We start from the raw sequence: 13612 nt of genomic DNA, 5'->3' as shown, positions 1-13612 counted from the left end.
AGGTAGTCCCAGGTGCGGCATCCATGACGAAGGAAGCGTGGACGGCGTTCCCTCACCAGAAGGACCCTGGACGCGAGATGCCGGAGGACGCAAGGCCTCTGCAACACTGTGCTGAAGGCTGGAGTGCCTTAAGACTGGGCTTACGTTGGCTGTGCCATTGTAAAGGAACAGAGACAGAGATAGCACCCGTTGCCTTCGAGAGTGGCTCGTTCTCTATTCTCCCTCGTCGTCTTCCTCCTCTTCGCGCCCGCTTTGCCAGCGCCCGAGGCCAAGTTACTTCATCTTCACAATATATATGAGGGCTGTACTGAAAGATGGAACTATTAAATGTATGCAATTCTGAAAGCGCACAAGAATGGGTATTTTGTTGTATATAGCTCTATCTTTATTGCAATAATGGATTGCCATTTGGCAGTAACAGGTTATATGATCTAGGCACAAGTGCACGAACCAAATTGGCAGAACTTATTGTCTCGTTTCATCAACGTGTGGCGATATAATTTCTGGTGAAAGAGCAAATTTCAGCTATAGAAATTCATAAGAGACTTCAGCTCGTGCATGACGACGCATGAATGAGCTCGAGCAGTGTGCGAGTATGGGTCGGGCATTTTAAAGATGGCCAGACAAGCATTGAAGATCAGTCTCGGAGTGGTCGCCCTCGAAATGCAAAAACACCCATGTATTTAGATTTAGGTGCCTCATAATCAGAACTGGTTTTGGCACGTAAAACCCCAGAAAGAAGAAGAAGAAGATTTAGGTGCATGTAAAGAACCCCAGGTGGTCCACATTATTCCAGTTTCCCCCACTACGGCGTGCCTCATAATCAGATAGTGGTTTTGGCACATAAAACCCCATAATTAAATTTTTTTGAAAAGCCGCTATTCAAGCCAGCATTGAGACCGTTGATGCACTCATCAAAGAAAGCAAGCAATACAGTAAACCCTCGTTAATACTTACCCGCTTAATAAGTAATTTTGGTTTAAATATATTCGTGATAAATCCCCCGACCTGTCGCCATTGAACCTAATGTTCTTGCTGCCTGCTTAAGCTGTAGTAGCTTACCGCGTGCCAAACGGTTAGTGCATAGTATTTACTTCATTTTTCGGTGCGTACAAGCGTAGAATCGGCTAAATGTCATGCACACAGACCATAGATAGTGAAATTGCGGCACAAGGACCTTTTCCGCACTGCAGTCGCCACCTATAGTGACGTCAAAAGATGGTAGCCATGACATGTTTGCTGCTCCCATAGCTTTTTGTACTTTCACGTTGTCCACCTTGATGACGTGGAAGTGAATGATGGCCCTTCCGCATCAGACACGGCGCATATGTTGACCCCTTGAGTGTGTTCACAGAGAAGTGGGGCCTGATGGAGAAACTGGCTTGCGACCTTGCCAAATTTGAGGATACCGTCGTTGCTACAAGGCCGCCATGGCAGCAAGTGAAAATCAGTTTTATATCCTGCTCACAAATGAAACTTGTCTGCATGTGTTTGAGTGAGAATTAAGACATAGTTCTTCCTGACCCGTAAGTTTATAGCCGCTCATCTGCCATTATTGATTAATTAGTACATTGCATAGTGCGTACCTGATCTATGTTCCCTGCCAACTACGTACTACCGAGGTTTTACTGTAATAGACGAAATAGAAGATTTCTTGAAAAAAAAAGTGCGTAATGAAGTTCGGGAGATAATTGAAAGTTTAGGTTACCAGAAAAATAAATGCTGCTTGATACGTTAAGACACCACAGCAGCTCCATCACTCATTTCACTATAAGTGACTTGCAAGAAAAAGGGATTACGACAATGCCTGCCCTCACTTAATAGTGGATGGAATTGCAGAAAGTAAATGGAAGTGCTTCTGCGCCCACCTCAAATGGGATCACCTTTGGTGTCTCGTATCCTTCATCCTCAAATAGGATCAATGATACAAGATGCAACGATACATTTTGTCATCTTAGGCAGAGCATGCTGAAGTTAGAATCACAGCAGTATCTGTTTAAAATGTAGATGTTGCTGTTCTACACTATTTGAAGCGATATCATAGTGCACAAGAAGGAACACCTTTATTTGTGTATGAGTACCACCTGAAGAAGGCTGAGTAACATTCGTGGCATGAAGAGGGGTCCTTGTATAGGTTTCCTGCGGCAATGCTTGGGTTAGAAAAACTGTTCCACTCTGCAGCCAGGATCTCTTGCAGAACTGAAATGAAAGTCAACCTTAACATCCAAAGTAGTTACTGCTGTTACTGTCTATCTGCTAGTGCTCGCATTTGAAATTATGAAACATTTCTAGTCGGCTGACCCATGTAGCACTGGGTAGCTTCACAAGGTCCGTCCTTTTTGGGATACTAAATTATTTCTGGCATTTAAAAAATAATTTTCATAACTTCTCTCAATTGTAGGATACATTCGAAAGCATACAGAGCTAGACTTGTGTAACGTAACAATGAGGGTGCAATTTTTTTTCCCACTACATCAGTGGTCTGAGCAGCGCTTCGCCTACATTGGTACCAGCATCGGCCGGTGTCAGTGGTGGATAAAAAAAGAATTGGGCAAAAGGAATCCTTAGATCATATACCGGGCCCTACTTGCTGCAAATTTTACTCTGGCCACCAACACAGCTTATCATGCCTTGAAAACTTTTTTTTTCTAGGAATAACATTATATTCAATGTCTTTACTGCTAAATAGGTATAAATTTTTAGAGCATATGTTTTAAAGATATGGCTTACTTGGAAGTAAATTAACTTCTTCATTTTTTTTTTAGTTCAGCTTTTAGCATTCTTTCAAGAAAAGTTACTGATGTCACATATTTTGACGAAACATATCTGCGCCATTGTTGTCTGATGTATCTGATAATTTGAAGTGAAATATTTCAGCAAAAGGAGCAACTTGCATACTTGCAAAAAACAGCATTAGCATAAGAAAAAAACAATTACGCACAGTCCATTTAACATCAGTTTTTGCAGAAAGCTGAAATCTTGCTGTTTGACTAGAAAATTTTTGATGGGTAAAATAGACTTTGTCGGGATATGGGGAGATGCCAATGGCCCTCTGCCTCGACACACCGAGCCCCGCGGTAGGCGCATGCCTGCGCATCAACCGCAGTCCGGTACAAGCTCGAGGAAACAAAAGACGACAACCACGTGTACACTCGGAAAGCATTTATTACGACTGCAACTAACACTTCGAGCAGGCCAGCTAGCTATAGTTGACATCGCTGAGGGTTCCCTCGAAGAGAATAATACACTAGGTAAAGAAGGGCTTCCGACTTACCAACTGGGGAATACGGGGGGCCGCGGCGTTTGCCGCGGCAAGAACGCGGTTCACTAACCACGTGCGGGAATACGGGAGCGGCGGCGGAGACTTCCGCCATCGCCGCTTGCTGGGGACCAAAGAGAGCCGGGCGATATCAGCGGGATCTCATGTGACCCACCCGGTGGCGCTGATAGCGCTTGCGATTCCCGCGTGCCGCCCGCGGAAGGAAAGTTTCCCCTCTCCCAACTCTCCCTGGCACGCATGCGCTTGACGCAACGTTCGCTGCCCGTGCGGCGGTTATGGGACCCGAGGATTCCCATAACTTGTAAATTCATTTTCACGCAGCCATCAAACATGTACAGTCCCGTCTGCTCCCGTGCGAGAGCAGGCGCGATTCTTCGCATCTGTTTTTACCTAACCCGCAAATGTGCGCCTGTTTTATGGTTAAGCATGTTGCCGTCATGGCAGAATCAAGTGCCCAAGTTAAACTAAGCCACTGGATGACGTAAGTTTTGTGGGAAAGCCAACCTTTGGTGACAAGGAGCCCCAGTCTGCGAATAGTGAGGGCGCAACTTATGCTCAGCAAAAGGGAATGGGGGTTATTGCTCAAAGGAGTCCAACTGCAATAAGAGTACTTTTCTATGGAGTATAGGTCTAACGAGCTGACCTACTACAGTGATTCTCATCAGCGTGGCCTCACTATGAAAACGTGCCAGGTGCGCACCGTGTGCCCATCTGGCCTCTCGGTGCAATGCATCCCGTTCCTCTTATAATAATATAGGATTGAACGATAGGTCATGCATTACCATGACATGCACCCGGGCAGGACCTGGGACTTGTACAGATCCCGCAGGTGATAAGCTATCCGCTATGGGTGTTACCATGATGCCTGCGTGCATTGCACTAGGCTCCGAGACGGGGTTCTAAACATAGGAATATGGGTGCATTACAAATTCTTAGCTAAGGTTATAATCGTAACATATTTTTTTCATGGCAATCAGAAATGCCCTCCTTCATCCTCACACCCCATGTTAATTTGTGGTTGTGTTATATTTGTGCAAATGCAGTATTTTGATGACAATGTGTCAGTCGGATGGCTCACACTGAAGGAAAACAATAAAGGATGCTTGCAGCATGTGCTGCGCTGCAAGAGTCCTGAATGCATGTGGTGCAAAACACAGGGAAAAGAAAAGATCCCATGGTCATTTTTTAAATAGTGGTCATAGTGAAAAGTGCACCGCATTGTTCTGGTTGGGTGCTAGCACAGTTTTAGCTTTACTCGTTTGTCATTATCCTTACTGTGCTGCTCGCACTGCTGAGCTCATTGCTTGATGACAAATGTACTTAGTGTCAATTAGCCCAGGGCGAAATGCCTGAAAGTTGGCAGGTATTTGATGCTGTAAATTAATGTGCATGTTGGCAAGAATAGAGAGTGTGAATTACTTAATTTTTCAAACAAGGGTCATATAAATAAGCATTTACTGTAATGTCTTACTAGCTTATTTGCTGTTGGCAACACAATTGTGTTGTTCCAATATGTTAAATAAACTTGCTAAAATGCTTTTGTATGTCATTATTCAATATTTGAAGTTAAGTATTTGTATTTGAAAATTTCTGTATTCGCACACCCGTAACCATTTTGCTGTTTGGAAAGTGACAGTACTGCAAGCAGTAACAAAGGTGGACATGACAAAACATACATTGACCAAGCTAGCCATCTTAATTGTGCTCCAGACACCTTCCAGTAACAAGCTCCACAAAATTAAATGAACAAATACAACTGCACACAGTTCTTGTCAGGGTCCTATGTGGGAAAACAAAACGAATCAGATGCCACACTTGTAGTCTGTGTTCATATGTAAACACACTCTAATCTCTATTCTCGACGGTGCATGTGGGAGAGCAAGCAGCCAGAAACAAGCAGGCAAGCAGCCTACTAGAGAAGCAGCGTCTTCTTCCTTCATGTTGGGTGCGCATGAGCATCCTGATCCGTAACGTCAGCAGTCCTCTCGGAACATTACACAAGGAGCTGCAGAATTTTGTCAAGCTGATATAAAAGGTGCAAGGTGCTACGGTGCGAGTTAACTGCCCACGTGGTCCTTAAAACTTGTATTATAATGTGTTCTTGACAATTTTTGCCAGTTATATTCAGTTATAGATGCCTGTTGAAATTTCAAACAAAATTTCAAACTTGAAATGTTCAAGTTGGAAAATGAAAATAGCATCCTTTGACGAGTGGTCACATGGAATCAGCCCAGAAGAAAAATATTCACTGTGGGCTTGTTGCCAACTATGCCATGTGAAACTGGGGGCCATGCAAGTGACAAGAACTTAAGTATTCTGCCTTCAAGTTACACATGCGAGCATGAACTCTGTCATGGAATGGTCTGTCCACATGAATGTTGCCCTCTTTCACTGATGTTCAGGAATACTGACATAAAATAAGAAGCATCAACTCTTCTCAACCAGATGTGCTATAGTTATAGTTGTTATAGTTATAGATGTTGCTATAGTTATCAATATGTTCATACAAAATGTATTGCTTCTTCCTGTTGGAGTGATTTGGCGACCTTTTCTGTTACCTGCTGCTAATTGCTTCTCAAGTGTGTCCAGTTAAGTGTTTCATTTTGTCTGAATCACTTGATAACACTGTAGGCATGCAAATAACCGTAGTCCATTTGCTGCAGCGTGAAGCAGAGATAAAATATGTGTGGACATATAAAACAGCCACTTATGATAGATGCCTCCGTGTGCACATGGCTAGGAACACCTACAGGGTGCAACATTAATTCAAGCTGTTTCTGCACTGCTTTATTGTAATTAAGTTTGGTTTTAGTACTAATAAATTGTTGCTGTCAAAGGATAAATTTTTCTGATGCTGAATTACCTAACCTGGAAAGGTCACCCCTTAAGTTTCGGTTTTCTTTGTAGGTCTGTATTCTGTCGGCCGTGCAGCAGTGCATCCACCTGCACTTGTCATCTTGAGCCACACACCAGAGGGCTCTCAAGACACGATTGCCTGGGTTGGCAAAGGCATTGTCTATGACACAGGAGGGCTCTGCATCAAGTCAAAGGTGCTTCAAGAAACCCCTAACACTTTTTTAATGCAATTAGCATACTTAGGGTACTTGACGGACTTTCCAGGGTCTGACTATCTGTTTGTCTGTTGGCAGACAGATAGTTACTCCTCAGTTACTGGCCACATTGTGTTATGATGTAAATGGTGGTATGTGCAGAGCATGCTGGGAATGAATAGGAGATAACAGCGTTGATTCGATAATTGTGAGCTACGTGGTGTTTGGCACGAAAAGTTGCTGTTGTGACAAGTTACTTTGCTTGTGGACGGGCAAGGGATGGTGGCAAGTGGTGTTGCATTATTGGCTGCACAAACTTCAGTTCCTGCCTGCCGCACACACAGATTGAGCCGTTGTCGATCGAGTTCAGCCGAGGTTAGGTCGGTCACAGTCACAGAGTTTGAGCGTTTGCTACCTGTGGACCTGACCTGAAACTTAAGCCATTAGGATAAAGAAAACTGATTTAACAGTTAAGTTCTGACCATATGGATTCAAAATCAACCGTTCTTCATTTTGTACAATGCATACTTAAAAAGCAAGAAGCGGCTACACAGGGCACTATTACTATTGGTACAGTTGTCGTTCTCAAAGGCTGCCAGTCACACTCAAAGGTGGTTCCCTAAATTAAATGTGACTACATGCATGAGTGTACTATGTATGCTGGCTCATTATTTAACTTACGAGATGCCCTGTTTGCCTCTTATCTCCAACGGGCAACAAGCGGTGGACCTTTTTCATACAGCAGCGTAAACAACCGACTTGTTCAACTGCCAACGGTGGCAGTTCTGGCATTAGCATGTCTGCGAAAAAGCTGCTCAAAAAGAGTGACTATACATGCAAAGTCTTAATCTAAGTCTATTTTCTCAAACACATGAATTGTGTGCATTAAAAAAATACGAAGAACAAGATACAGAGAAATCTCGGTAAACGAAAATTATTTTAACGAAACTCCCCTTAAGACGGGTTGGCTGGTTCTGGATTAAAGTGATGCAAAAAAAAAGGGTTTATCGAAACCACATTTATTCCTACCCTGGGTAAACTTAACTAAAAAATATTACCGAAAATGAAACTGAGTGGCCAATCTCAGCGAATTGCAGCAGGCATCAGTGTTTTTGCCTTTCCTTTTTGGTTTTTTTCGCCAGTTCTCTGTTATGACTATCAGCTAGGCAGTTTTTGCTGGCTTTTGTTGGTGCCGTGGAGAGTGTGACCCTACCGTGGTCATGGCTTGCTATGGCTTCTTCGTGTTGGCAATTTCAGTGAGCTGCGAGTTTGCTTAGCATTTCCGATGGCAGCACAGAAACGCCCATAGAATGCACTCATGCTGGAGTTCATATGAAGATTGAAGTTATTGATGACTTCCAGAATGGTTGCTTCACTAAATGGGCTATTTTTTTAATAAATTGACTTTGTCTTTGTCTTCTTGTAAATGTTTTATGCTGCTGCCCCTAGTCAGCGGCTTTGTGCAAGTAGAAATTTTGTAGGAAGCTTTGTAATCAGATCTGATACACCTATTATCTGCTGTTCATAAGCCCTTTCAAAAGGTCATTTTGCATACCTTTGAGCTCACGCTCCCGGTAAATGAAACGCCTGATAAACGTAACTTTTACCTGGTCTTTAAAGGCCTAAGAAAAATGCACAGAAATGTAGAGCCTAAACTACAGCAGTACAAATGTAGAGAAGTTTCACCGATATAGAAATGTGTTATGTTTTCGAACAGTTCGGATTCTGTTATTTTTTTTGCAACCTCTTCGCTCTTTTTCTCTGTATCATTACTGTGTTCAGAATTATATTAAATGATTATATTAAATGCGTAATGACTGATTACATTAATCTTTGCACATCAACACTGTCTTTGGAAAAGGCAGATAGAATAATTGGATCGTGTTGGGCCTGCTAAAATGTGCCCGATTTTCAGTGCTCTTCTTGTAAGGACTCGATTCAGTTAGGCAGCGGCACTCGGTCAGTGTAATTTGATGTCTACCTCAGGCACACTTTGAGACTACATGAAAGTGTCTCAGTATTTTGCTCAGTATCGCCCCTTTTCATCATACCTTAAACTAAAGCCTCGCTTGTATCCACAGAGCTTATATGTTGTATTGCTTCGAACATTCACTACAAAGGTAATTTAGACATAAAGGCAAAGGCGAAAGCCAAAGCAAGGTTATTGCGAGGGAACAAAAAAAAAAAAAAAAGGAGGGGGGGGGTGTCAGGTGCATGCATATTATGCAGTCGAACCTCAATATATCGAAGTTGTACTTGCAGTGAGAAACTTTGTTAAATTGCGAGTTTCGGTAATTTGAGGTTTTAAAGTTTCAACAGCAAAAATCATTTCACAAATTCCCAGAACATGCCTAGTGGATGGTATCTTGTCAGTAATCACTTCTAAACAAATCGTAAGGAGGTAGGACCATAATAGAGTGGTTATGAGCGCCAACGCGTGCGGTGCAGATTGCGCCAAGAGCAACACATTGATGTGGCTCACGGTGTTTGAGATTAGCGTGTTGCATCGCTGGGCTCCGTCGGCGCCATCAATCTTGGATGCCATGGCTGATCGAGCTTGGTGCCCGCAGCCATCATCAGACGACGCCCTAAAATTAAAAAAGTGCGAAAAGATATGGATATTCGTCCCAAGAAAAAAAAAAGAATATTGCAGTTTAAAGGTGGAGCATTGATGGTGATAGCAAAGAGACAACTACACGAAGTAAGGTTCGTAGTTTTATCGGTGCCATGCACGCTCAGGCAAAGATCTCACTCTATGACCAAGAACACTCGCTGTCGCAATGCGAGCGAATGCTTCGCACCGTGCCTCGGAAACTCGAGATTATGCGACCCCCAGCACAACGCGCGCGACCAACAAAATGCGCATCAAGGCACCAACCATCTCGGTAGGCCTTTGCACTTGCCAAAGATTACCTCCAAGATACAGCACGTGGCCTGCATATAGACAACTACAGCAAGTGTAAGTAAGAGACGCGCGGGAGAAGGAGAGAAAGTGGATATCCACGCGTACCCACCCCCTCCCTGGACCTCTAGTACGTGCTTGGTCAAGTTACTGCGCACTCACCTTTCTCCCCCCCCCCCCTTTTTGTGCTAAAGAAATGATCAGCTTTCGTGTTTCTCCAAGCGCTTCGAGCTGCTGCGTGCCCAGCAACCTCCGCAAGTTATGTGACAAATGACACAGCGGTGTTTCTTGCATACTGCATCCCGGCACACTCGCTTCGATGCCATCTTTGCCGCTTGAACTGTTCATGCAGAAGGATGCTTGTAAATGACTTTTACCTCCGCCGACATTTTTTATGGTTTTCTTGCTAGATTTACCAGCCATACAGGCTCCAAGTACATGCTTGAAATAGGTGAAAAATTCGTTAAATTGAAACCATGTCACGAAATTACTTTGCTAAATCGCGGCAAAGAAAAAAAAAATATGCATGGTTTCCAATGGAACTAAGATGGGGAAATGAAAATTAGTCTGTTACATCTCGAGTTTCGTTAAATCAAAGTTTATTATATCGAGGTTTGACTGTATTCTACTAGGCTTTTCTGCAAAATTGTAGCTTAGTGGAAACACGCTTATGACCCACCACAGTAGCCCAATGGCTATGGCGTTGCGTTGCTGAGCTTGAGGTCGCGGGTTCGATCACAGCTACGGCGGCCACATTTCGATGGGGATGAAAAGCTAAAACGCTTGTGTACTTAGATATACAGGGTGTTTCAGCGAACACTTTCAAAATTTCGTAAAGGTTGCCTGTGGCAGATAGCACAATTCTAGTTCAGGAGTTGGTCTACTCGAAGAGGCGGAAATTACTTGCACAAGAAATTGAAATGCATAATCAAATAATTAACATAAATTCACTAATCAAGTTTTTAACTAATTACCTGATGGCCCATATTGCAATTTACAAATTGTAGCCGTGGAGTTCGCAAGGCGGATCCACTTGGAACGAATTCTCGGGATGACACCAGTTTCGAGATATTGATTCCCGAACTTTGCGGAGAAATGCATTGGCGTTCCAGTTAGGTTCTTAACAAAACGTCGCTTTATGCATTGAAGCACAAAATTAACTGGAGCACCAATGCATTTCTCCGCAAAGTTCTGGAATTAATATCTCGAAACTAGTGTCATCCCGAGAATTCGTTCCAAGTGGATCCGCCTTGCGAACTCCACGGCTACAATTTGTAAATTGCAATATGGGCCATCAGGTAATTAGTTAAAAACTTGATTAGTGAATTTATGTTAATTATTTGATTATGCATTTCAATTTCTTGTGCAAGTAATTTCCGCCTCTTCGAGTAGACCAACTCATGAACTAGAATTGGGCTATCTGTCACAGGCAACCTTAAATAAATTTTGAAAGTGTTCGCTGAAACACCCTGTATATGTGCACATTGAAGAACCACAGGTAGTCAAAATTAATACGGGAGACCCCACTATAGTGTGTCTCATAATCGTATCGTGTTTTTTGCACGTAAAACCCCAGAATTAAGCTTTAAACATGCTTTAAACACGCTTATCATTGACTGTTTTTCTCCAGACTGCTATGTGTGGCATGAAAAGAGACTGCGGTGGAGCTGCTGGGATTCTTGGAGCTTTTTATGCTGCCGTAAAACTAGTAAGTATGTTTTGTTTTTTTGTCTGGAACAAGCTTAAGTGTTATGGACAAATTTTTTGCTGTCAGTTGTCCACACTCAACTGACTTGATTCCTGCAATTTTATCTAATAGCAGCAGTTTTTGTTTCTCCCATAGAACCCAATGCATTGGTAACCCCGCTGTTACGTCGCAACTGTGGGACCGTTCCCGCATCATACGTTGCGAACTGCCACACCGTGCCGGCCCAAGCGGCCATTTTGACTTTTCATGTTGCTTGGCTTGGTTGCTTGACGATGGCATTGGCCGCCCAAAGTGCCAGGGGTGACACTTATTACGTATTTTCGGTTTCCGCCAGCAAAAGTATGGCCCTTGAGATCCGCATTTGCTATCTAAAGATGGTTCTGTGATGCGTTGCTGCCCTAAAATTGGTTTTGGCTCATAGATGTTCCGCACAAAGTCCAAGGGCGATAACGCCGTCGCCGCGTGCCGTATGCTGTATGTGCGAGTGAAAGCGTGCGAAGGGAGCCGACGACCGCGTCTCGCGCGTGTAAGAAAGAAAAGCAGCGAGGAAGCAGTGCCTCCTTCCGTTGCGCTCGAGGCACCGGCGAGGGAGCGAGGAGGAAGGGATAGTGGGCAGCGTTGTGCTCTGGCAGCATACTGCGTGGCGGCGCACGGGTCGCATCTTGAAAGTGATCTGCGTGGGGGCAGAGTCTACGTAGTGTAGGTGCGTCAGCGGCTCGTAGCTTTGTGCGTGCTGCGTGTTCTCAGCGCTCGGTTTGCGTTGAAACGATAGACAACAGCACGAAGGTCACTTCGCTCACTTCTGCAGTGGCGCTTAAATTTCTCACGCCAGCGTTTGACAATGCGTGTCCGCGCTTCTCAAGTATGATGTGTTCATGTTTGCCTGTGGGCGCTGACACCATGCTTGTTAATTAGTTAATAAGCGAATTTTTACAAGTTTATACGGACGATAAAACTACTATTCTTACTTTGTATAGCTTATCGCAATCGATACTTCGGCTGTCGGGAGAAACTACTTTTTTTTCACACGTAAGAATTACAATAATATTGTGTGCAGTTCAACACTACTCCCATTTCTAAATTTTTCCTGTTTCCCGGCTGTTGCGTTTCCCGGCTCTTACGTTTTTTTTTTTAACGGTTCCGTGAAAAACGTAACAGCAGGGTTCTACTGTATATATATATCAGTGAAGCTTAGAGCAACAGGATCCGGCACAGAAATAGTTCAAAGAATAGCAGCACAGGAAAAATGGCAGGACTTTATTGACGTTTCGGCCGGGATCCGGCCTTCATCAAGAGTTCTATTGTAAGCACACACAGCTCAATTTATGCATCGTTTTTCGTGAAAAAAAGAAGTGAGAGAGAGAAAACAAAAACGGGAATACAAACTTGCACATACACACAGTGGCATTAAAATACTGTCATGAATACCAACATGTGCATTGACTCATGTCAGTCAGTGAAAACAACCATGAATATAAATTTTCACACACAAACAGTGGTGCTATAACGGGACTACAATGCGAAGTTGCGCGTAAATACAGTGGCATTATGGGGAAAAAAAAAACAAAGAAAGAAAGAAAAGACGCTTTATTCTGTAATATAGCAGATTCCCATACGCGGCTGCTATTGCCCAATAGCTGACATCAGTAAAGAAGGGTGTTTGCATCAGTGCACTTATTCTTACTGTTTATATTTATTGATCTAGTTTAATAAACAGGCTGAAGTAAGCAATAATCTGGTTTCGAATTTCAATAATTATGCACTTCCAGAAAAAGCCGACTACAGGTAAACCTGGATATAACGAAATTGACAAATTCCTGAAAAACTTCGTTATAAAGAGGATTTCGTTATATGCAGGTTCGGCACGAAAATTGGAAAAAGAAACGCTTACCGTATGTACTATCGCACAAGATTTACCCCCAATACACTAAAGTTGCGATGAACAAGAAAGTCCCAGTTTCGCCCGAAAGGCGAAGGTCCTTGCGATTGCGACAGCAAATTAGCAGACAGCTATACTAAGTAAGGATAGTGCAGTCAAATCTCGTTAATACGTACCCGCTTAATGCGTAATTGCGGTTTAAACGTAGTCGCGAAGATTCCCCCACCCAGCCCGCAATGAACCCGGCTCATTGGGGGCTGGGTGGCTGACCGCTAAAGCCGTAGGCTGACCGCTAAAGCCGTAGTCGCTCATTGCCCACCATACGGTTAGTGCGTACTATTTTTCTTGTTCTACACGCACAGGCACAAAATCGGCAAAATCTCATGCGCGCGGACGTTCGATTCTCGAGTTGCAACGCCCGGACGACAGTCGCCAGCGATAGTAAACTTACAACATGGCCACCATGACGTATTTTCTGCCGATTGCCGCGCACAAAGGCATGGCCTTCGAGATAAGTTCCCGGTAACGCGGAGAAGCTGCCGGTAGGGGGTGCGAATTCGCTGTTCGTGTCGGAGTAGTAACCGCGCAGAAGCACATTTTATTGCGAAGCGCATTTGTGCCGTCGCCGTGGACGTTGCTTTGAGGTTTCGTGTAGAGTCCAAACACGGCAACATCGTCACCGCGCGCCGTACGCTGTGTGTGCGAGTGAAAGCTTGCGGGGGTCAGCCGACTCAATCTCACGCACGCGAGGGAGAAGGGGGGACGGAAGCGCGCTTCCGCGCTAGGCATGGAG

At 43.9% G+C, this 13612-nt stretch overlaps 1 protein-coding gene across 2 annotated transcripts in view; it reads left to right on the top strand.

The window, feature by feature from the left end:
• Positions 1-13612, top strand: part of LOC119432193 (probable aminopeptidase NPEPL1) — a 56382-nt gene that overhangs the window by 18920 nt on the left and 23850 nt on the right. For both annotated transcript variants that reach the window (XM_037699485.2, XM_037699484.2), the window contains exons 6-7: positions 6188-6330; positions 10863-10940. In XM_037699485.2, the coding sequence (XP_037555413.1) occupies positions 6188-6330; positions 10863-10940 (221 nt within the window). The remainder of the gene's footprint in view (positions 1-6187; positions 6331-10862; positions 10941-13612) is intronic.

The sequence above is a fragment of the Dermacentor silvarum genome, chromosome 1 (genome assembly GCF_013339745.2).
Source record: "Dermacentor silvarum isolate Dsil-2018 chromosome 1, BIME_Dsil_1.4, whole genome shotgun sequence".
NCBI classification, from domain to species: domain Eukaryota; kingdom Metazoa; phylum Arthropoda; class Arachnida; order Ixodida; family Ixodidae; genus Dermacentor; species Dermacentor silvarum.
This window is presented reverse-complemented; position numbering and strand designations above follow the sequence as displayed.